Source organism: Ylistrum balloti, unplaced genomic scaffold (genome assembly GCF_031769215.1).
Source record: "Ylistrum balloti isolate Yb309-2 unplaced genomic scaffold, AGI_CSIRO_Ybal_v1 Utg370252, whole genome shotgun sequence".
NCBI classification, from domain to species: Eukaryota; Metazoa; Mollusca; class Bivalvia; order Pectinida; family Pectinidae; genus Ylistrum; species Ylistrum balloti.
The window spans coordinates 581,534-608,030 of NW_026782201.1; the positions used below are offsets into that span (position 1 = coordinate 581,534).

Here is a 26,497-nt window from a genome sequence, read left to right on the forward strand (position 1 = left end):
TGACTAGAGTGTGACATTTTGTTGACTACAGAGTGTGACATTTTGTTGACTACACGAGTGTGACATTTTGTTGACTACAGAGTGTGACATTTTGTTGACTACACGAGTGTGACATTTTGTTGACTAGGAGTGTGACATTTTGTTTACTATACAGAGTGTGACATTTTGTTGACTACAGAGTGTGACATTTTGTTGACTATACAGAGTGTGACATTTTGTTGACTACAGAGTGTGACATTTTGTGACATAGGAGTGTGACATTTTGTGTGACATTTTGTTGACTACACAGAGTGTGACATTTTGTTGACTATACAGAGTGTGACATTTTGTTGACTAGGAGTGTGACATTTTGTTGACTACAGAGTGTGACATTTTGTTGACTACAGAGTGTGACATTTTGTTGACTACAGAGTGTGACATTTTGTTGACTATACAGAGTGTGACATTTTGTTGACTACAGAGTGTGACATTTTGTTGACTATACACAGTGTGACATTTTGTTGACTACACGAGTGTGATATTTTGTACAGAGTGTGACATTTTTTTGACTACACGAGTGTGACATTTTGTTGACTAGGAGTGTGACATTTTGTTGACTATACAGAGTGTGACATTTTGTTGACTAGGAGTGTGACATTTTGTTGACTACAGAGTGTGACATTTTGTTGACTACAGAGTGTGACATTTTGTTGACTACAGAGTGTGACATTTTGTTGACTACAGAGTGTGACATTTTGTGACATTTTGTTGACTATACAGAGTGTGATATTTTGTTGACTACAGAGTGTGACATTTTGTTGACAACAGAGTGTGACATTTTGTTGACTATACAGAGTGTGACATTTTGTTGACTGCAGAGTGTGACATTTTGTTGACTGCAGAGTGTGACATTTTGTTGACTATACAGAGTGTGACATTTTGTTGACTATACAGAGTGTGACATTTTCTTGACTAGGAGTATGACATTTTGTTGACTACAGAGTGTGACATTTTGTTGAGGAGTGTGACATTTTGTTACTACAGAGTGTGACATTTTGTTGACTACAGAGTGTGACATTTTGTTGAGTGTGACATTTTGTTGACAGAGTGTGACATTTTGTTGACTACAGAGTGTGACATTTTGTTGACTATACAGAGTGTGACATTTTGTTGACTAGGAGTGTGACATTTTGTTGACTGCAGAGTGTGACATTTTGTTGACTACAGAGTGTGACATTTTGACTGACTACAGAGTGTGACATTTTGTTGACTATACAGAGTGTGACATTTTGTTGACTACACAGAGTGTGACATTTTGTTGACTACAGAGTGTGACATTTTGTTGACTACAGAGTGTGACAGTGTGACATTTTGTTGACTAGAGTGTGACATTTTGTGTGACATTTTGTTGACTATACAGAGTGTGACATTTTGTTGACTACAGAGTGTGACATTTTGTTGACTAGGAGTGTGACATTTTCTTGACTACAGAGTGTGACATTTTGTTGACTGCAGAGTGAGACATTTTGTTGACTAGGAGTGTGACATTTTGTTGACTATACGAGTGTGACATTTTTTGACTAGGAGTGTGACATTTTGTTGACTATGAGTGTGACATTTTGTTGACTAAGAGTGTGACATTTTGTTGACTACAGAGTGTGACATTTTGTTGACTTGTGTGTACAGAGTGTGACATTTTGTTGACTACAGAGTGTGACATTTTGTTTTGTGTTGACTACAGAGTGTGACATTTTGTTGACTACAGACTGTGACATTTTGTTGACTACAGAGTGTGACATTTTGTTGACTACAGAGTGTGACATTTTGTTGAGTGTACATTTTGTTGACTGAGTGTGACGAGTGTGACATTTTGTTGACTACAGAGTGTGACATTTTGTTGACTACACGAGTGTGACACATTTTGTTGACTACTACAGAGTGTGACATTTTGTTGACTACAGAGTGTGACATTTTGTTGACTACAGAGTGTGACATTTTGTTGACTACAGAGTGTGACATTTTGTTGACTGCAGAGTGTGACATTTTGTTGACTACAGAGTGTGACATTTTGTTGACTAGGAGTGTGACATTTTGTTGACTATACAGAGTGTGACATTTTGTTGACTAGGAGTGTGACATTTTGTTGACTGCAGAGTGTGACATTTTGTTGACTACACGAGTGTGACATTTTGTTGACTAGGAGTGTGACATTTTGTTGACTACAGAGTGTGACATTTTGTTGATTTTGTTGACTATGAGTGTGACATTTTGTTGACTATACAGAGTGTGACATTTTGTTGACTACAGAGTGTGACATTTTGTTGACTGCAGAGTGTGACATTTTGTTGTCTATACAGTGTTTTACATTTTGTTCACTACCGAGTGTGACTTTTGTTGACTACAGAGTGTGACATTTTGTAGGAGTGTAGGAGTGTGACATTTTGTTGACTACAGAGTGTGACATTTTGTTGACTACAGAGTGTGACATTTTGTTGACTATACAGAGTGTGACATTTTGTTGACAACAGAGTGTGACATTTTGTTGACTACAGAGTGTGACATTTTGTTGACTAGGAGTGTGACATTTTGTTGACTACAGAGTGTGACATTTTGTTGACTACAGAGTGTGACATTTTGTTGACTATACAGAGTGTGACATTTTGTTGACAACAGAGTGTGACATTTTGTTGACTATACAGAGTGTGACATTTTGTTGACTATACAGAGTGTGACATTTTGTTGACTACAGAGTGTGACATTTTGTTGACTGCAGAGTGAGACATTTTGTTGACTACACGAGTGTGACATTTTGTTGACTACAGAGTGTGACATTTTGTTGACAACAGAGTGTGACATTTTGTTGACTACAGAGTGTGACATTTTGTTGACTATACAGAGTGTGACATTTTGTTGACTACACGAGTGTGACATTTTGTTGACTAGGAGTGTGACATTTTGTTGACTATACAGAGTGTGACATTTTGTTGACTACAGAGTGTGACATTTTGTTGACTAGGAGTGTGACATTTTGTTGACTATACAGAGTATACAGAGTGTGACATTTTGTGTGACATTTTGTTGACTACACGTGTGTGACATTTTGTTGACTACACTACAGAGTGTGACATTTTGTTGACTACAGAGTGTGACATTTTGTTTTTGTTGACTACAGAGTGTGACATTTTGTTGACAGGAGTGTGACATTTTGTTGACTATACAGAGTGTGACATTTTGTTGACTACAGTGTGTGACTTTTTGTTGACTATTCAGAGTTGACTATACAGAGTGTGACATTTTGTTGACTACAGAGTGTGACATTTTGTTGACTATACAGAGTGTGACGTTTTGTTGACTAGGAGTGTGTCATTTTGTTGACTATACAGAGTGTGACATTTTGTTGACTATACAGAGTGTGACATTTTGTTGATTACAGAGTGTGACATTTTGTTGACTACACGAGTGTGACATTTTGTTGACTAGGAGTGTGACATTTTGTTGACTATACAGAGTGTGACATTTTGTTGACTACAGAGTGTGACATTTTGTTGACTATACACAGTGTGACATTTTGTTGACTACACGAGTGTGATATTTTGTTGACTATACACAGTGTGACATTTTGTTGACTACACGAGTGTGATATTTTGTTGACTACAGAGTGTGACATTTTGTTGACTATACAGAGTGTGACATTTTGTTGACAATACAGAGTGTGACATTTTGTTTACTATACAGAGTGTGACATTTTGTTGACTACAGAGTGTGACATTTTGTTGACTACAGAGTGTGACATTTTGTTGACTATACAGAGTGTGACATTTTGTTGACAACAGAGTGTGACATTTTGTTGATTACACGAGTGTGACATTTTGTTGACATTTTGTTGACTACAGAGTGTGACATTTTTTGTTACACACGTACAGACATTTTGTTGACTACAGAGTGTGACATTTTGTTGACTACAGAGTGTGACATTTTGTTGACTACAGAGTGTGACATTTTGTTGACTGACTACAGAGTGTGACATTTTGTTGACTACAGAGTGTGACATTTTGTTAACTATACAGAGTGTGACATTTTGTTGACTACAGAGTGTGACATTTTGTTGACTATACAGAGTGTGACATTTTGTTGACTACACGAGTGTCACATTTTGTTGACTACACGAGTGTGACATTTTGTTGACTATACAGAGTGTGACATTTTGTTCACTACCGAGTGTGACATTTGTTGACTACAGAGTGTGACATTTGTTGACTACAGAGTGTGACATTTTGTTAACTACACGAGTGTGACATTTTGTTTGTTGACTACAGAGTGTGACATTTTGTTGACTACAGAGTGTGACATTTTGTTGACTATACAGTGTGTGACATTTTGTTGACTAGGAGTGTGACATTTTGTTGACTACAGAGTGTGACATTTTGTTGACTACAGAGTGTGACATTTTGTTGACTATACAGAGTGAGACATTTTGTTGACTGCAGAGTGTGACATTTTGTTGACTGCAGAGTGTGACATTTTGTTGACAATACAGAGTGTGACATTTTGTTGACTATACAGAGTGTGACATTTTGTTGACTACAGAGTGTGACATTTTGTTGACTATACAGAGTGTGACATTTTGTTGACTACAGAGTGTGACATTTTGTTGACTACAGAGTGTGACATTTTGTTGACTATACAGAGTGTGACATTTTGTTGACTAGGAGTGTGACATTTTGTTTACTATACAGAGTGTGACATTTTGTTGACTACAGAGTGTGACATTTTGTTGACTGCAGAGTGTGACATTTTGTTGACTACACGAGTGTGACATTTTGTTGACTATATAGAGTGTGACATTTTGTTGACTATACAGAGTGTGACATTTTGTTGACTAGGAGTGTGACATTTTGTTGACTATACAGAGTGTGACATTTTGTTGACTAGGAGTGTGACATTTTGTTGACTAGGAGTGTGACATTTTGTTGACTGCAGAGTGTGACATTTTGTTGACTATACAGAGTGTGACATTTTGTTTTTGACAAAACAGAGTGTGACATTTTGTTTAGGAGTTGACATTTTGTTTACAGAGTGTGACATTTTGTTGTGTGACATTTTGTTGACTACAGAGTGTGACATTTTGTTGACTGCAGAGTGAGACATTTTGTTGACTACACGAGTGTGACATTTTGTTGACTACAGAGTGTGACATTTTGTTGACTATACAGAGTGTGACATTTTGTTGACTACAGAGTGTGACATTTTGTTGACTATACAGAGTGTGACATTTTGTTGACTACAGAGTGTGACATTTTGTTGACTAGGAGTGTGACATTTTGTTTACTATACAGAGTGTGACATTTTGTTGACTACAGAATGTGACATTTTGTTGACTACAGAGTGTGACATTTTGTTGACTACACGTGTGTGACATTTTGTTGACTATACGAGTGTGACATTTTGTTGACTACACGTGTGTGACATTTTGTTGACTATACGAGTGTGACATTTTGTTGACTAGGAGTGTGACATTTTGTTGACTATACAGAGTGTGACATTTAGCGACAACACGTGTGTGACATTTTGTTGACTACCCGAGTGTGACATTTTGTTGACTACACGTGTGTGACATTTTGTTGACTACAGAGTGTCACATTTTGTTGACTAGGAGTGTGACATTTTGTTGACTATACAGAGTGTGACATTTTGTTGACTACAGAGTGTGACATTTTGTTGACTATACAGAGTGTGACATTTTGTTCACTAGGAGTGTGACATTTTGTTGACTATACAGAGTGTGACATTTTGTTGACTATACAGAGTGTGACATTTTGTTGACTAGGAGTGTGACATTTTGTTGACTACAGAGTGTGACATTTTGTTGACTACAGAGTGTGACATTTTGTTGACTATACAGAGTGTGACATTTTGTTGACTAGGAGTGTGACATTTTGTTGACTACAGAGTGTGACATTTTGTTGACTACAGAGTGTCTATACAGAGTGTGACATTTTGTTGACTAGGAGTGTGACATTTTGTTGACTACAGAGTGTGACATTTTGTTGACTACAGAGTGTGACATTTTGTTGACTATACAGAGTGTGACATTTTGTTGACTAGGAGTGTGACATTTTGTTGACTACAGAGTGTGACATTTTGTTGACTACAGAGTGTGACATTTTGTTGACTATACAGAGTGTGACATTTTGTTGACTAGGAGTGTGACATTTTGTTGACTATACAGAGTGTGACATTTTGTTGACAACAGAGTGTGACATTTTGTTGACTACACGAGTGTGACATTTTGTTGATTACACGTGTGTGACATTTTGTTGATTACACGTGTGTGACATTTTGTTGATTACACGTGTGTGACATTTTGTTGACTATACGAGTGTGACATTTTGTTGATTACACGTGTGTGACATTTTGTTGACTACAGAGTGTGACATTTTGTTGACTATACAAAGTGTGACATTTTGTTGACTACACGTGTGTGACATTTTGTTGATTACACGAGTGTGACATTTTGTTGACTATACGAGTGTGACACTTTGTCGACTACACGTGTGTGACATTATGTTGACAAGTGTGACATTTTGTTGACTATACAAAGTGTGACATTTTGTTGATTACACGTGTGTGACATTTTGTTGATTACACGAGTGTGACATTTTGTTGACTATACGAGTGTGACACTTTGTCGATTACACGTGTGTGACATTATGTTGACAAGTGTGACATTTTGTTGACTATACAAAGTGTGACATTTTGTTGATTACACGTGTGTGACATTTTGTTGATTGCACGAGTGTGACATTTTGTTGACTATACGAGTGTGACACTTTGTCGACTACACGTGTGTGACATTTTGTTGACTATACATAGTGTGACATTTTGTTGACTATACGAGTGTGACATTTTGTCGACTACACGAGTGTGACATTTTGTTGACTCTACGAGTGTGACATTTTGTTGACAACAAAGTGTGATATATCGTTGACTATACGAGTGTGACATTTTATTGCCAACAAAGTGTGACATTTTGTTGACTATACGAGTGTGACATTTTGTTTACTACATGTTTGTGACACTTTGTCGACTACACGTGTGTGACATTTTGTTGACAACAAAGTGTGACATTTTGTTGACTACACGTGTGTGACACTTTGTCGACTTAACACTTTCACTTTCATCAGACATTTGTTATAGTTTCCTGGTTGTTATCATTCACAAAATAATTGCATGCTTTTTTACCATATTAACATCAAACAGCAAAATCTTTATAAATCATAACAGTGTAATAGCTTAGAGAGCCAATAGGGGACATTTTTTAATTTAGCAATCCTCAGTATGCTTGTTTTTTCCCGTTATTTCAGTTTTCTTCTCTCAGTTTCATATCCTTGTTTTCCTTCATGGCATTCTGACACATTATTAACAGGTTCATATTTTTAATCATTCCTATACACGTGTCCAAACTTTTGATGTAACATATTATTGTGTGGCCTTGTTCTTCTATTTGTCTGTATTTTTAGCTTAGCTGGCCGAAGGGGGCTAAATGACATACCGCAGTCGTCCGCCGTTTGTCTGTCAATTTTTTCTAAAAATTGTTACTTATCATGAACAACTGAGCAGATATTGACCAAATTTGGTCTGATGCATTCCTTGGTAAAGTGCAATCAAGTTCATTTAAAATGATGCATCTCCTGTAGGAATGATTTGATTTTGCCCAAATATGATCTGAAGCATTTTTTAGTGATGGGGAATCAAATTGGTATAAATGGTGGGCCTCAGCCCCTTGGGGAGGTAGGGTTGGAGCCCAATAGTGGGAATGAGCAAATTCTTTAAAATCATTGTTCTGTAGGAATGTCAGGATTCTGTCCGAATTAGATCTGAAGCAGTCTTGGGTAAAGAGGGATCGGTTTTACATATACGGTGGGTCTCGACCCCCAGGGGTGGTATGAGTAGGTAGGTCACAATTTGGAGAAATACAGAAATTCTTAAAACCTGTTCTTATTCTGTAGGAATGATTGAATGTTGCCCCAATTAGGGTCTGAAATATCCTAGGGTGTAGGGAACAATTTGTGTAAACGGTGCGTATGAACCCAATAGGCAGAGGGATGGGGCCCAATAGAGGAGATCTTTCAAATGCTTTTCGTTTTGTTTAGATAATGCAATTTCAGCAATCTTAACCAGATGAGTGAAGCAGGCGAAATTGGCCTCTTGTTATTTATAAGCGTTATTGATCCTTGTCTTGATTATGTTAAGAGATCTCTCTTAGTTACTACTGAATTTTTATCAGTTTGGAAGGCTTAGTCACAGTATTGTCGTGAACAGCAGTTCGATTAGACTGTATCTGAAAAATGTAACTGATCCTTCTTTGCTTCTTTGAAGATGTTTTTCCAGAGTTTTGGGAAGAGTTATTTCCCTTCCTTTTTTCCCTCAATGAAGAATATTTCCAGCATTTTGATATTATTCAGTGATTTCTCCTTTCAGTTTCCACCTATCTGTTTGATACTGGCTGTGCTTTAATTTATCATTAAAACCCATGGCATTGATTTCAGTCTTGACATTTGAACGCTTTTACCATTTTCATGTCTACAAATATATTATTTTCGATACAATATGTCATAATTTCGTCGGTAAAGAACGAGCGTATTATGTTCCATCCCGCGGTACTATTGTTTTATGCTGGACTTTGGTAGAACATCGAACAAATGTCACGGTTCAACGAACGTCCCATAACGTTGGAACTCTTTGAATCGGTGAATGTACTTACAGTTAGTAAGGTAATGAACTGTTAAAAGTTTTTTTTTAAATAACAAACCGTGTCTAGAATTGGAATGATTGCTTCTCATAATCTCATTATCTGAGACGAAAATCTTTTCTATCAAATCCGATGAAACGAGGGCAAAATATGAACAAAGAAAAAATACACGGACACTCCTGAAAAAGTACCAGAACAAGACCACTTGTTCCGACAGGGTAAGCATCTTCTGTTTCTTGGCCAGTTTAAATAAATAATTAAGAACAGTTTTGGTTTTTCCTTCTTGGATGACATCAGTGACGTCACCTCCTATTCTACTATAACATTTAGAAGGGCACAGCAGGTAGGTTCTATCGCCAGACCTGCCCGGGTCGGATAGGCTTGAAAATTAATCACGAGATACAAAAATTAACTGTGAAAATATATTTATTATGAAAATAAATGTGAAATGTAGATATGAATGTGACACTTGAGTGAACAACTCCTCTCTATTTCGTTCTTGTGAGCATACTCAGTTCCCAACATGAAAGTATTTAACAGCGTTCATCACTATAGATTTAAACGTTACCTGCGGTGTTTCTTTACAATGTTCCTGTAAAACACTGAAAGTGAGAAGATTTGTAGTTTCTTCTTTGTCCTTCACGACAGAAAATATTCATTTCTTGCCATATCTAAACGGATGCTTTTTGGAATGTGGGTGTTTGTTATGGCGTTTCTTTACGTGCTTGTGTTTTCTTGGTCCTTTTCTCGCAGAGAAGAATTGATTCATGCGCAAAGGTGCCAATACAACGAATCTCTTTTGCCGAGTGATCTCTTCCAATTCGATGTCAGATTTCTCTGCAGTTAGCGTTTCCATGCGATCAATAGTATTTCCCACTGGTCCAAGCCCTGCAGATATCTTTGATGTCCGTACCACCAACGGGAGGGAGTAAATTCCGGCAACTGTACCAGCGACCAGTAGACGTGGCAGTAGTAACATCTGTGAAAATGCTATATAATTACTTACATGGAAACGTTTTACTAAAAAATATCAATTATGATTTTTTGTAAGTAGTAACAGATGTTCAAAACTTCCAACGACTTTTATAATGGAGTGTTGATAGCTTCTTACTGAATACAAACCGAAATAATATAGATAAATTCTACTGTTGCTAATGTTTAGGTAAATAATTCAATAACAAGAGGTCTTTTGGGTCTGTATCGCTCACCTGGTTTACTTCAGTGAAATGGCTTCATCTAAACAAAATGCAAAGCATTTAGATGATTGATATCTATCTCCACAAATAGGCCCCAACCCTCTGTCCCATGGGGATCAGATGCGCCGTTTACATGAAACAAGCATGCCTCAGACGAAATTGGGACAGAATCCAGGCATTCCGCCCTTCATCAAAGTATGGAGTCACTGCATATTCTACTTGTTGAGAATTATCGAAATTTGTGCGTCTAATATAACATTTTCCAAACTTCCAATCCCGTCTGATGCCTGATTCTGGATTTTGTTACAGAATTCTACCTTTCGACAGAAGAAACCCAATCTACCAAAGAAAGAGGCGAACCTTAAACATTATATTGATAGGAAGAAGAGAATGTTTCAGTAGACTTACCGTGAGAAATGCGGCGAGGATCTCAACTTGCTCGTAATGCCTACCAACTCTAGTGCCGTTATCCTTTTATATCTGTGAAGTGTTTATGTCATGTCCAATCAGCGAGCGTTATAGAGCAACTTAGACAACAGGTCATCATATGTGGTAATTAACGATATAGCTGTTCAATATTCACCAGGTATTGGTTAAGACAATGTTAAACTTGGATAGATAGACAATTTTTTTTTCAGTAAGCGAATTAAAGTGATACCGCCATTGGTTGTACGGTTTTGTTACACAATATCAGGTTTATTGAGTGGGATATATCACAGCTGTGTGAATGCAAAGAACATAAGTTGATTCTAGGTCTTTGGAAAGAGTGAGTGGCTTCATCGACGACATCTGCCAATCAAATAAGTAATGTCATGTTCCCAAATGAGAAAAAGATATACAGCAACGGAACCAACTGACAAACTAATGAGCATCTAGCATGCCCTGTTCCATACCACACAAAGAGATAGACTATTTCCCAACTATGACGACTGTGGAACTTCCCCATAATTTTCATCAGCCTAAATCTCTTAAAATCCTGTAATATGAGTTTACATGTTAGTCATGGTATTGGGAACAAACCCTTTAATATCGAATCAACTTCGACATTAAGACATCATAGATTGGGGCTGCAAGGTGTTGCTATCCAGAAATTGACAATTCATGAAATGAAAACTCAAACCATCACGATTTTCATACATCTTGATGGAAAGCTGTCCATATAGTTTCATTGCAGGAAATAAAAAAGATAAACAACTGATGTAGAAGATTCTGTCGTGTCCTTAATTTCCAACTTTTATTGGTATCTACGATGGACGAGGTGAATAAATGTCGTTTATATACAAGACCATTTCGAATTGAATACAAAAGAGCCAAATAAGGAATTAAACTGTATCACACAGCTGTTTGCCCTTTAAGGACTCATTGGTGGGTACGACTGAGGGAAATCAAAGGAGGCGACTAGCCTCATAGTTCAATAAATCTCGTAAGTAGATTTCCTAATTTTCTTGTATTTGATCATTTCTGAAGAATCTTTGCGAACATTTCTTATAGACGTAAATGAAATCTGCCAAATCAATATTGCTCAGAGAATATATTTCGGCTTGGATTTACGGAGAATTTCAAGAGATGATGATTAACCTGGCAACAAATTACCCATGGTTGGAGTTATTTCACTTCTCTGTGAAAATCGGATAATATTCCATTACAAGGAGAGATATTATCGACCAACACCTAGTGAGTCCAAGTAACGGATGTAGGTTGGGAAAATAATGACACACTGGCTTATTCCATATGAGTGTCCTCCTCTCTCAATGGGTGCCTATAATGGCTACAGATACGTCTTAAAACTTAAGCAAGCGAATGAAGTGAAATGAAAATTAAGCCAATACGGACCATAAACAGCTGTTCGGTAAAAATAAAGTATTTAGATAGCAGTGTTTTGTCGCAATTACTTAATGGAATGACTTACAGTTTCGCCTTATGCGCAATAAGACGTTTGATACATACATTTATATTAATATATTCATATTAAACTTTAAATGAATAAAACAACAATTTCGAAACAAGTTTGAGGAATCGAACCTCGGACACCTAGGTGGAGGACAAGTGTGTTTATCCATGTGAAACAGCAATTGAAAGCATCAAGAGATTTCGTGAACCTTGTATGCCCACGATAATTATGCCTCGATAACACCGGTCTCTGTCGTACGGGTCATTTAATTAACCCATTGCAGTTTTATCACTGTTGCCTAAACAAAACAGAGAGTTAATCCTTTAATAGAGAACGAATAAAAATAAATTACACTGTATATTAGATTAATAATTTTAATTTTCTTCGTGTGACACATTTAACAGTACAATATCGAATTCGCAGTAGTGGCTGAAGTCGTAGTTTTTCAGAATAGAAGTTGCTCTTACAATGTTCCCTTAGACACAAGTATTGACAGAATTCGTATATTTCTTTGTCAGAATATAAGTTGTTCGTATAATGTTCCCGTAGAACTCAGGTAGTAACAGATTCGTAGTTTTTTTCAGCATTTCCTGTCAAATATCGATAGTGACAGAATTCGTAATGAAATTTGCATTCACTTCTTTCCATACCTAAATGGTTTCTTTAGGCCTTTCTCCTTTTTCTGTTTCTTGTGATGACGGGGCCGTTTGTTCTTGTGGAAGGGTTGCTTCACTTCCAAAGGTGCCCATATCAAAAATCTTTTTCGTCGAGATAACTTTGCCCCTGTTGGTATCCAGTCTATTCCAGATTTAGGTGCAAGAAACATGTGACCCATAGTATTTACTGGTTTTCCAAGGGCTGTAGAAGTGGTAGACATCGGTACTTCCCATGGGAGTGAAAAACCTCCGGTTACGGTACCAACGATTAACAGACATACCAGTAGGACCATCTGTGAAAATGTGTATAATTACTTAAATGGAAATGATTGGAGAGAACAAATTGTTACAACTAAAGCTATTTTTAATGAAAGAAAATTTTATGTATCCAAAATTCCAATAGTAAAGGTTTTACTGCATTAATATTCAGACAACTTTATAACATAGAATGAAAACAATTTTTAGGTTTATTCTCAGACAGTGTTTCTATGAAACTTCTCTCCGATTTAAGTACCTACATCAAATATAATTAGATAGAATAAAACATTTCTATACTTATTCCTAATACCATGTTAATGATAGTGGAATTAAAAACTCGTTAAATACCTACGATATGAGAAATTATTAAATACATACAAACAATTTGGTAGTGGGGACCGTTACGTTAGGCCCCAAAACTCCCTCTCAGTCGTAAGAAATCTTTAATCGAAAATACCAAATGTCATCACATTAGTCGCCTCACTATGGAAGCCAGTTTGTCCAATAAGGCGAGAAGTATTTGTAGTAGTATTACACTAAACGCCCATACAAATATGATAAAAATCCAAGAATTCTATATTCTACCATTGTCCTAGGAGTTACCGTTGTATTCGTCTTGTCAGACACACAAGCACACATACAAAATCGGAAATTATCTAAATTTCTACCGACCCTCAGTTTCCATTGTGTTAAATCAGAAAATGGCCGAAGCCATTGTAATCCTGATGTCAGACAATACCTACAAATATATATACCAGTCTTTGGGAAAGCGGATAATATCTAAATTTAGACCAACCAGAAGCCTACATACCTATATAAACTATATACCAATTTTCGCGAAAATCTGACGATATCCAAAATTTCGACCATTCAAAATCCCCAGCCATTTCTGTCGGCAATGTCATTTCTTTTTAACCGCAAAAGAACACGTCGTACTTATTCTTTCCACTACTGTCCACCTGGATGTGCTAATTAGAACAGAAGTTATAAGCAAAAAGGTCTCAGAATTATAATCTAGAAAATGGGAACCATTTTTTTCATTTGGAATTTTGTCACGAGACATGCGCGTTTCAAAACTAGGGTCACTCACAAATACACTTTTTAAGTTTGGTTAGGATCCTGCGAATAGTTTCTGAGAAAACCTACGGACACGCTTTGTGGAAAGAAGAAAACCAGTAATTTTAGTAAGTCTCCCACTTATAAATGACTGTATTTGTTTAACATCAACCAAAGCTTAACCACAACACCAGCTGATACCACAGTTAATAAATCACAGAGCTCGCGATTGAAATAACCCGCAAAATACAGGTCAATTGTAATGAAGTAACTGGTTAGTATACATTTTAAGTGATACGCTTCAGATAAACGTAGCACATAAATCAGTACTATTTCACCACAAAAAGGTTTACCTTATATCTTGGGTATCGGCGCTGACAATAAAAATCGCCAGAACAAGATATCTTTTATGTCAGTCTACCCTCTTTGTTTCATCCAATCCGTGAACACCAAGGTGATGAAGTCATAACTAAGGCGACAGATATTAACACAAAGGTAATGCTGTAATTTTCAGGTAAGGTTTATAATTGTTATGACGCAGTTGTCATGACATTTTCAATACGGTAATAAACGAAATCCAGTGATGATGTCAATGTTTTTTTTTCTGATTCCATACAATGTATTATTGTAATGTGTTGATCCTTCTCTGATTTTATAGATATATCTTCAATTGTCATTATATGAATTTTATCAAAATTTCAACATTTATTTTTTTGTTTGTTTTCGAATAAAGGTGACCGAACATGTCCAATGCTTAGACTTCAGTACCTAAAATGGAACACAATGATAAGCAAGACGCTCACCTGGATATTTCAGCTGTCACTTCCAGGAATTTGTACTTAAAACGTATTTATATGTCTTGTTGGTTTGACGGGATAGAATGTATTTATATGTCTTGTTGGTTTGTCGGGACAGGACGTATTTATATGTCTTGTTGGTTTGACGGGATAGAATGTATTTATATGTCTTGTTGGTTTGACGGGACAGGACGTATTTATATGTCTTGTTGGTTTGACGGGATAGAATGTATTTATATGTCTTGTTGGTTTTGTATATGTCTTGTTGGTTTGTCGGGACAGGACGTATTTATATGTCTTGTTGGTTTGACGGGATAGGACGTATGTATATGTCTTGTTGGTTTGTGGGGATAGGGTGTATTTATATGTCTTGTTGGTTTGTGGGGATAGGACGTATTTATATGTCTTGTTGGTTTGTCGGGATAGGATGTATTTATATGTCTTGTTGGTTTGTCGGGATAGGACGTATTTATATGTCTTGTTGGTTTGACGGGATAGGACGTATTTATATGTCTTGTTGGTTTGTGGGGATAGGGTGTATTTATATGTCTTGTTGGTTTGTGGGGATAGGACGTATTTATATGTCTTGTTGGTTTGTGGGGATAGGATGTATTTATATGTCTTGTTGGTTTGTGGGGATAGGATGTATTTATATGTCTTGTTGGTTTGTTGGGATAGGATGTATTTATATGTCTTGTTGGTTTGTCGGGATAGGACGTATTTATATGTCTTGTTGGTTTGTCGGGATAGGACGTATTTATATGTCTTGTTGGTTTGTGGGGATAGGACGTATTTATATAGGATGTATTTATATGTCTTGTTGGTTTGTGGGATAGGATGTATTTATATGTCTTGTTGGTTTGTCGGGATAGGACGTATTTATATGTCTTGTTGTATTTATATGTGTTGGTTTGTCGGGATAGGACGTATTTATATGTCTTGTTGGTTTGTCGGGATAGGACGTATTTATATGTCTTGTTTGTATTTATATGTCTTGTTGGTTTGTTCGGATAGGACGTATTTATATATCTTGTTGGTTTGTCGGGATAGGACGTATTTATATGTCTTGTTGGTTTGTCGGGATAGGACGTATTTATATGTCTTGTTGGTTTTGTTCGGATAGGACGTATTTATATGTCTTGTTGGTTTGTCGGGATAGGACGTATTTATATGTCTTGTTGGTTTGTCGGGATAGGACGTATTTATATGTCTTGTTGGTTTGTCGGGATAGGACGTATTTATATGTCTTGTTGGTTTGTCGGGATAGGACGTATTTATATGTCTTGTTGGTTTGTGGGGTATTTATAGGGATAGGACGTATTTATATGTCTTGTTGGTTTGTGGGGATAGGACGTATTTATATGTCTTGTTGGTTTGTGGGGATAGGACGTATTTATATGTCTTGTTGGTTTGTCGGGATAGGACGTATTTATATGTCTTGTTGGTTTGTCGGGATAGGACGTATTTATATGTCTTGTTGGTTTGTCGGGATAGGACGTATTTATATGTCTTGTTGGTTTGTGGGGATAGGACGTATTTATATGTCTTGTTGGTTTGTGGGGATAGGATGTATTTATATGTCTTGTTGGTTTGTCGGGATAGGACGTATTTATATGTCTTGTTGGTTTGTCGGGATAGGACGTATTTATATGTCTTGTTGGTTTGTCGGGATAGGACGTATTTATATGTCTTGTTGGTTTTGTATTTATATGTCTTGTTGGTTTGTGGGGATAGGATGTATTTATATGTCTTGTTGGTTTGTGGGGATAGGATGTCTTGTTGGTTTGTATAGGACGTATTTATATGTCTTATGTCTTGTTGGTTTGTGGGATAGGGATGGGGATAGGATGTATTTATATGTCTTGTTGGTTTGTCGGGATAGGACGTATTTATATGTCTTGTTGGTTTGTGGGGATAGGACGTATTTATATGTCTTGTTGGTTTGTCGGGATAGGACGTATTTATATGTCTTGTTGGTTTGTCGGGATAGGACGTATTTATATGTCTTGTTGGTTTGTGGGGATAGGATGTATTTATATGTCTTGTTGGTTTGTTGGGATAGGGTATTTATAGGATGTATTTATATGTCTTGTTGGTTTGTGGGGATAGGACGTATTTATATGTCTTGTTGGTTTGTCGGGATAGGATGTATTTATATGTCTTGTTGGTTTGTGGGGATAGGACGTATTTATATGTCTTGTTGGTTTGTGGGGATAGGACGTATTTATATGTCTTGTTGGTTTGACGGAATAGGATGTATTTATATGTCTTGTTGGTTTGTCGGGATAGGACGTATTTATATGTCTTGTTGGTTTGTCGGGATAGGACGTATTTATATGTCTTGTTGGTTTGTGGGGATAGGATGTATTTATATGTCTTGTTGGTTTGTGGGGATAGGACGTATTTATATGTCTTGTTGGTTTGTCGGGATAGGACGTATTTATATGTCTTGTTGGTTTGTCGGGATAGGACGTATTTATATGTCTTGTTGGTTTGTTCGGATAGGACGTATTTATATGTCTTGTTGGTTTGTCGGGATAGGACGTATTTATATGTCTTGTTGGTTTGTCGGGATAGGACGTATTTATATGTCTTGTTGGTTTGTGGGGATAGGACGTATTTATATGTCTTGTTGGTTTGTGGGGATAGGACGTATTTATATGTCTTGTTGGTTTGTGGGGATAGGTTGTATTTATATGTCTTGTTGGTTTGTGGGGATAGGACGTATTTATATGTCTTGTTGGTTTGTCGGGATAGGACGTATTTATATGTCTTGTTGGTTTGTGGGGATAGGACGTATTTATATGTCTTGTTGGTTTGTCGGGATAGGACGTATTTATATGTCTTGTTGGTTTGTGGGGATAGGACGTATTTATATGTCTTGTTGGTTTGTGGGGATAGGACGTATTTATATGTCTTGTTGGTTTGTGGGGATAGGGTGTATTTATATGTCTTGTTGGTTTGTGGGGATAGGACGTATTTATATGTCTTGTTGGTTTGTTCGGATAGGACGTATTTATATGTCTTGTTGGTTTGTGGGGATAGGACGTATTTATATGTCTTGTTGGTTTGTGGGGACAGGACGTATTTATATGTCTTGTTGGTTTGTGGGGATAGGACGTATGTATATGTCTTGTTGGTTTGTCGGGACAGGACGTATTTATATGTCTTGTTGGTTTGTGGGGATAGGATGTATTTATATGTCTTGTTGGTTTGTCGGGATAGGACGTATTTATATGTCTTGTTGGTTTGTCGGGATAGGATGTATTTATATGTCTTGTTGGTTTGTGGGGATAGGATGTATTTATATGTCTTGTTGGTTTGTGGGGATAGGACGTATTTATATGTCTTGTTGGTTTGTGGGGATAGGACGTATTTATATGTCTTGTTGGTTTGTCGGGATAGGACGTATTTATATGTCTTGTTGGTTTGTGGGGATAGGACGTATTTATATGTCTTGTTGGTTTGTGGGGATAGGACGTATTTATATGTCTTGTTGGTTTGTCGGGATAGGATGTATTTATATGTCTTGTTGGTTTGTGGGGATAGGATGTATTTATATGTCTTGTTGGTTTGTGGGGATAGGATGTATTTATATGTCTTGTTGGTTTGTAGGGGATAGGACGTATTTATAGGGATAGGATGTATTTATATGTCTTGTTGGTTTGTCGGGATAGGGTATTTATATGTCTTGTTGGTTTGTCGGGATAGGACGTATTTATATGTCTTGTTGGTTTGTGAGGATAGGATGTATTTATATGTCTTGTTGGTTTGTCGGGATAGGGATATGTCTTGTTGGTTTGTCGGGATGACGTATGTCTTGTTGGTTATTTATATGTCTTGTTGGTTTGTATGTCTTGTTGGTTTGTGGGGATAGGACGTATTTATATGTCTTGTTGGTTTGTCGGGATAGGACGTATTTATATGTCTTGTTGGTTTGTGGGGATAGGACGTATTTATATGTCTTGTTGGTTTGTTGGGATAGGACGTATTTATATGTCTTGTTGGTTTGTGGGGATAGGACGTATTTATATGTCTTGTTGGTTTGTGGGGATAGGACGTATTTATATGTCTTGTTGGTTTGTGGGGATAGGCTGTATTTATATGTCTTGTTGGTTTGTGGGGATAGGACGTATTTATATGTCTTGTTGGTTTGTGGGGATAGGACGTATTTATATGTCTTGTTGGTTTGTGGGGATAGGATGTATTTATATGTCTTGTTGGTTTGTGGGGATAGGACGTATGTATATGTCTTGTTGGTTTGTGGGGATAGGACGTATGTATATGTCTTGTTGGTTTGTCGGGATAGGACGTATTTATATGTCTTGTTGGTTTGTGGGGATAGGACGTATTTATATGTCTTGTTGGTTTGTGGGGATAGGACGTATTTATATGTCTTGTTGGTTTGTCGGGATAGGTATTTATATGTCTTGTGGTTTATATGTCTTGTTGGTTTGTCGGGATAGGACGTATTTATATGTCTTGTTGGTTTGTCGGGATAGGACGTATTTATATGTCTTGTTGGTTTGTGGGGATAGGACGTATTTATATGTCTTGTTGGTTTGTGGGGGGGATAGGATGTATTTATATGTCTTGTTGGTTTGTGGGGATAGGACGTATTTATATGTCTTGTTGGTTTGTGGGGATAGGACGTATTTATATGTCTTGTTGGTTTGTCGGGATAGGACGTATTTATATGTCTTGTTGGTTTGTCGGGATAGGACGTATTTATATGTCTTGTTGGTTTGTGTATTTATATGTCTTGTTGGTTTGGGTATTTATAGGACGTATTTATATGTCTTGTTGGTTTGTGGGGATAGGACGTGGGGATAGGACGTATTTATATGTCTTGTTGGTTTGTCGGGATAGGACGTATTTATATGTCTTGTTGGTTTGTGGGGATAGGACGTATTTATATGTCTTGTTGGTTTGTGGGGATAGGACGTATTTATATGTCTTGTTGGTTTGTGGGGATAGGACGTATTTATATGTCTTGTTGGTTTGTGGGGATAGGACGTATTTATATGTCTTGTTGGTTTGTCGGGATAGGGATAGGACGTATTTATATGTCTTGTTGGTTTGTCGGGATAGGACGTATTTATATGTCTTGTTGGTTTGTGATAGGGATAGGACGTATTTATATGTCTTGTTGGTTTGTGGGGATAGGACGTATTTATATGTCTTGTTGGTTTGTGGGGATAGGACGTATTTATATGTCTTGTTGGTTTGTCGGGATAGGACGTATTTATATGTCTTGTTGGTTTGTGGGGATAGGATGTATTTATATGTCTTGTTGGTTTGTCGGGATAGGATGTATTTATATGTCTTGTTGGTTTGTCGGGATAGGACGTATTTATATGTCTTGTTGGTTTGTGGGGATAGGACGTATTTATATGTCTTGTTGGTTTGTCGGGATAGGACGTATTTATATGTCTTGTTGGTTTGTCGGGATAGGACGTATTTATATGTCTTGTTGGTTTGTCGGGATAGGACGTATTTATATGTCTTGTTGGTTTGTCGGGATAGGACGTATTTATATGTCTTGTTGGTTTGTCGGGATAGGACGTATTTATATGTCTTGTTGGTTTGTCGGGATAGGACGTATTTATATGTCTTGTTGGTTTGTCGGGATAGGATGTATTTATATGTCTTGTTGGTTTGTCGGGATAGGACGTATTTATATGTCTTGTTGGTTTGTCGGGATAGGACGTATTTATATGTCTTTTTGGTTTGTCGGGATAGGACGTATTTATATGTCTTGTTGGTTTGTCGGGACAGGACGTATTTATATGTCTTGTTGGTTTGTCGGGGTATTTATATGTCTTGTTGGTTTGTGGGGGGTATTTATATAGGATGTATTTATATGTCTTGTTGGTTTGTGGGGATAGGATGTATTTATATGTCTTGTTGGTTTGTGGGGATAGGATGTATTTATATGTCTTGTTGGTTTGTTCGGATAGGATGTATTTATATGTCTTGTTGGTTTGTGGGGATAGGGTGTATTTATATGTCTTGTTGGTTTGTCGGGATAGGACGTATTTATATGTCTTGTTGGTTTGTCGGGATAGGGTGTATTTATATGTCTTGTTGGTTTGTTGGGATAGGACGTATTTATATGTCTTGTTGGTTTGTCGGGATAGGACGTATTTATATGTCTTGTTGGTTTGTGGGGATAGGACGTATTTATATGTCTTGTTGGTTTGTGGGGATAGGATGTATTTATATGTCTTGTTGGTTTTGTTCGGATAGGTATTTATACGTAGTATTTATATGTCTTGTTGGTTTGTCGGGATAGGACGTATTTATATGTCTTGTTGGTTTGTTCGGATAGGACGTATTTATATGTCTTGTTGGTTTGTGGGGATAGGACGTATTTATATGTCTTGTTGGTTTGTCGGGATAGGACGTATTTATATGTCTTGTTGGTTTGTCGGGATAGGACGTATTTATATGTCTTGTTGGTTTGTGGGGATAGGACGTATTTATATGTCTTGTTGGTTTGTCGGGATAGGACGTATTTATATGTCTTGTTGGTTTGTCGGGATAGGACGTATTTATATGTCTTGTTGGTTTGTCGGGATAGGACGTATTTATATGTCTTGTTGGTTTGTTGGGATAGGACGTATTTATATGTCTTGTTGGTTTGTTGGGATAGGACGTATTTATATGTCTTGTTGGTTTGTCGGGATAGGATGTATTTATATGTCTTGTTGGTTTGTCGGGATAGGATGTATTTATATGTCTTGTTGGTTTGTCGGGATAGGACGTATTTATATGTCTTGTTGGTTTGTCGGGATAGGATGTATTTATATGTCTTGTTGGTTTGACGGGATAGAATGTATTTATATGTCTTGTTGGTTTGACGGAATAGGATGTATTTATATGTCTTGTTGGTTTGTGGGGATAGGACGTATTTATATGTCTTGTTGGTTTGTCGGGATAGGACGTATTTATATGTCTTGTTGGTTTGTGGGGATAGGACGTATTTATATGTCTTGTTGGTTTGTGGGGATAGGACGTATTTATATGTCTTGTTGGTTTGTGGGGATAGGACGTATTTATATGTCTTGTTGGTTTGTGGGGATAGGATGTATTTATATGTCTTGTTGGTTTGTGGGGATAGGACGTATTTATATGTCTTGTTGGTTTGTGGGGATAGGACGTATTTATATGTCTTGTTGGTTTGTGGGGATAGGACGTATTTATATGTCTTGTTGGTTTGTCGGGATAGGACGTATTTATATGTCTTGTTGGTTTGTCGGGATAGGACGTATTTATATGTCTTGTTGGTTTGTCGGGATAGGACGTATTTATATGTCTTGTTGGTTTGTCGGGATAGGACGTATTTATATGTCTTGTTGGTTTGTCGGGATAGGACGTATTTATATGTCTTGTTGGTTTGTGGGGATAGGGTGTATTTATATGTCTTGTTGGTTTGTCGGGATAGGACGTATTTATATGTCTTGTTGGTTTGTCGGGATAGTACGTATTTATATGTCTTGTTGGTTTGTGGGGATAGTACGTATTTATATGTCTTGTTGGTTTGTCGGGATAGGACGTATTTATATGTCTTGTTGGTTTGTCGGGACAGGACGTATTTATATGTCTTGTTGGTTTGTAAGATAGGATGTATTCATATGTCTTGTTGGTTTGCGATAGGCGTTATTGGTATATCTTTTCGGGATTATAAAAGTTTTTTGGCGATAGGATTGATAAAAGTTTTATCGAGGTAAAATTTCTTGGTATGTTATATCGCGATAAGTTTTATACTTTAGTTTAAATCAATTTTATTGCATGATAATATACAAACGGATCGGAGCAAGTTATCACAACTTATCACTGTGCTCTCCATAACATAAGTTTACAAATGCAATGCATAGCAATGACCTTACAATAATCAGTACATAATATATTTAACATGGTTACTACAAGCTTTAACTTTTTGTTACTTATTAATGATTCATAAATTATCACCGTTTTGGCTACCCATTTCCGATTCTATTTAAAAGGCGAGTTGTAGACCGAGAGATAAAAAATCAACTTTATTTGAATAGTTTGTGTTGTAAAAATGAAGTTTATCAAGAAATAGAATTCATTTGAGAAAAACAGGATCAAACAATACAAACTTGAATTTTACCCTTTAGAAAATGTGCAAACATAAACACAGATATCCACCACTTTCGCACCATAAATGTATTTGTATATTTATTCTCATCAAATGTCTTTTCCGTCCACATGGTGATTTTAAATTCCGATTCATTTATTACAAAAATGACCTTTCTCTAGACATATAATACATGTAAGTTATACAGACAGCCGGAACCGGAAGCAGTGCATGGAGCAAGTAAAGTTGTTGTAACGTGAGGTCGTATCTGTGGATATTTTTTTAGACTTATACTGGTAATTCACCGATCAGTTTTCAAATAAATCGACCAGTATGAACACATTTCAAGTCATTTATGTATTCATTTGGTGGCAGTTCATCAACATAGCGTGGCTAGCGAAAAAAAATTCTTAAGGGTTCCGAAACTGATGAGCCAAGGATATATATGTAATTCAGTATGTTATCTTTACGTACAGGGAAGAGATACTTAACAATCGGAGGTAGATGAGAGACAGATTTTTATGTTCTGTAAATAAAACAAACAAACAAAACCACCAAGAATAGATATTTTATTGGAGTAGCACGTTTTTAAAGATATCGAATTATATTAATATAAAAATGATAATACAAAAAATCCCCAACCCCGATTCTCTACCCCCTCCCTCCCCCTCTATTACGCTTCTACACGACACAGAAAATTACGATAGAAACCTGTGCTTCTAAATATAGTACATCAAAGTTAGAAAATGTAAAATGAAAAATATCAAAATACTTTTAATTTAAAGAAAATATACAAATAGAATGAATGAATGAAACAAACATTTAGTCACAAGTCAATGGCTACAATGTCCTTGACTTTCATCGATAAATTGATTGGAAGCAAAAAGTTCTCCTCTCTACCAGTAAAATCCAGACATCTCTTTTGTAGAGTCAATATTGATGTTTTGTACAGCCAGTACCCGTACGTAGGAGAGTCAGTACCCGTATGTAGGAGGATGAACAAACATGCCCCATGTCTTCTCACTGTCAAAGGATGACTTCCGGGTCCAGCCGAACCCAACAGTACCATTAAGCAACCCCATCTTACACTTCACGTGCAGATCTACAGTCAGGAAAAAAAGGAAATTATATTTATACGAATTTTATATTTTAATTGCATTAATAGTCATAGCTAAAAGATATAATATTGATAACGAAGATACAAAGATACACCTAAATATTAGGCACGTCTTTCAAAGTATATAGTGCCACTAAACATACATATGATTTCATTGCTATTTTATTTAAAAAATGAATATCTTTTATAAACACGTAAGAAGAAGCAGAACCGTTATGTAGGCTGTACATAATGATATAAAGAACGTGGAAATCTATTTCACCTGATTGCAAATCAAAAAAGCCAGGCAGCGGGTTGGAGGCGTCTTTTCTCCCTGAAATCTTTAACCGGAAACCACTGCGGTTCTTTGAGAAGCACAAACCATCTATAAAAATGAGATCAAAGTGTTTGATTGAAAAAAGTTGCAACAGGTTTGAAGAAAATCATGAAATAAAGATGTAAAAAAGATATTTTTCGAAAATAAAGAAAGGACATGCCACACTTTCATTTAAAGATCATGACTTAAAATGGTTGTACCTGGTGAAAAACAAGCTTTCCTCTCCTTTAACGGTGTAGAACAATTCGTTACTTTCTTCAGGCAGACGTTTCCTAGAGCCTGAAAGTTAAGGGTAAACTTTAAAATAAATCTTTTATCGAATCAGGCCCCGTAAAATGTCAATCACGCGTGCGATCGTGCTCAATGACTTATTAAAGGAGTGTTCTGAACACCAATTCCAAAATTGTGATGTCCCAATACCAAGAGATATAGCAGGTCTTAAAATCTGAGTGAGTCAAACAGGAAAATCGCGAGTCAATGACTCAACTATCTGACTCCCAAAAATAACGGCTACAATGGTCAAAATACTTACTTTAAGATTTGTTTTAGAAGCCCGTGAGATCACGTCCTCAGCTATGGCTGAGATATCTAGGGTGTTAAGATTTGCCCACACAAGTTTTGTGCACAATCTGCAAAGACGGAAGATTAGCAGCCTTCAAAATTTAATACTTTAAAAGGTGATTTTTTTTCACCATGTATTTTTTGCGAAGCATAATTATATTTTTATTATTGAATTATATGGCGAAAGTATCTAAAAACAAAAAAGAAGAAAGCGAAAGTTCCACGATTGTAAGTACAGTAGACATATTTACCTACCCTTGTCGTTTGTTGCAGGCCCTGTAGAATCCTTCATTTGCCTTAAGCAAACTCGTCACAGAACTAGTCACGTGACTTTCAACAGTTGCTCGTATTTGCTGAAGCTGTTTTTCTGTGGGTTTAACTCTAGTTTGAAACTTTTTGTTTCTGAGAGCCAAGCTGGACATCAACTTGTCATTCAATCTGGCCAAGAAAAATCATTACCATAACAATGTTGTATATCGATTAACTTTAGCCAAACAATATATAACAAATAAGATATGAGGAGTTCGGACATTGAAGTCTGAAAACACTAAGCATATTTTTGAGAAAATAAATAAATAAGTAAATGTTTGTAAATGGAGGGAATTGTATTAGCAATGTTGGGTACTTACATTGTGGTTGCTTTAGTCAGGGACACTTCCCATAATCCACTGGAGCGGCACGGGAAAGTTCCCAGGAGACACGCTGTGTTGGCTATGGAGGCAACAAATTTGGTCAATTCTGGGTTTTCTGTAGGAAAAAATATTGCTGTTAATCACCTTCATATATTATGATTTAAGAAGTTGATTTAAAAAATAAAAAGAAAGTGGCGCGAACAGATTTTCCCCCTTGGTTAAGCTAATATAATGACTAGACGAATCCTGCAAGTTCTCGATAATAAGACGTTTCGGATGCATGGTATGTTCATATCATTAAACTGTTCAATTGATATTTTAAACGTTTATTTCATTATCTGTTTTTTCTTTGTTATTAATTTTCCCCGATTCAGATTGAAAATTTTGAGATGGGTTGTGAATTGTTCGATTTACCAAGTGATTCGGCCACAGGTTTTCTAATACTTTAAAATGAAATGACTTAAATCGGAATGTCAGAATCTTTAGTCTTGTGTAAACAGTACAATCTAACACACTTACCGATGTTTGCTAATTTCTTCTGGTCGTACGCGAATTTCTCGAGGATGTAAAAGGGGACAGAACTCATTTTGATGGTAGTGCCTGGGTTGCTCACGTATTCACAAAGCGAATGACAGTAGCTCTGGTACTTCTCCAAACTAAATAATAAATTACAGTTAAAACATACACAACAGTCATGAAAATATCATTTGGAACGGATATAAAAACAATTTTTGGTTGTTTGATTGGTTTTTATTCACCTAATAATCATAACAAATCGATGCGTTGAATTGCTATTGATACGATAGTCACATATAAAGATACACGAATTTTACTTGAAGTTTTAACTTGAAAATGAAACCAGTATATATATATTTCAGTACGTACTCTCGGCATTTTTGTAGCAGTTTTCCCAAGTCCATTTCGTCGGTATTTGTAGGTGACATCTGTTTTCATGAGATATTATAAAAAGCAGCCTTCAGTCTGAATCGTCGTGATGCTGTAACCATGCATAATTGTTCGCGAGATGGCGCGAGATTTTTGGCGTCATCTTAATTGTTATCGAGATATTGTGACGTCATTTGATTTTGAGATCCATATTCTTCATATTGTAAGTATTTTTAAAAAAATGTTCAATTTAATATAGATTTTGAGTCTGATAAATATTTAAAGAACATAACTAAA

At 36.5% G+C, this 26,497-nt stretch overlaps 1 protein-coding gene across 1 annotated transcript; it reads right to left on the reverse strand.

Moving 5' to 3' along the window:
• Positions 1–23,663: 23,663 nt before the first annotated feature.
• Positions 23,664–26,259, reverse strand: LOC132552496 (uncharacterized). The gene is made up of 8 exons (XM_060216675.1): positions 26,201–26,259; positions 25,835–25,971; positions 25,313–25,430; positions 24,939–25,121; positions 24,655–24,751; positions 24,323–24,401; positions 24,069–24,170; positions 23,664–23,791 (listed from the first exon to the last, which is right to left on the reverse strand). Exons 1-8 carry the CDS (start codon positions 26,257–26,259, stop codon positions 23,664–23,666), a joined length of 903 nt encoding a protein of 300 aa, XP_060072658.1.
• Positions 26,260–26,497: the final 238 nt, after the last annotated feature.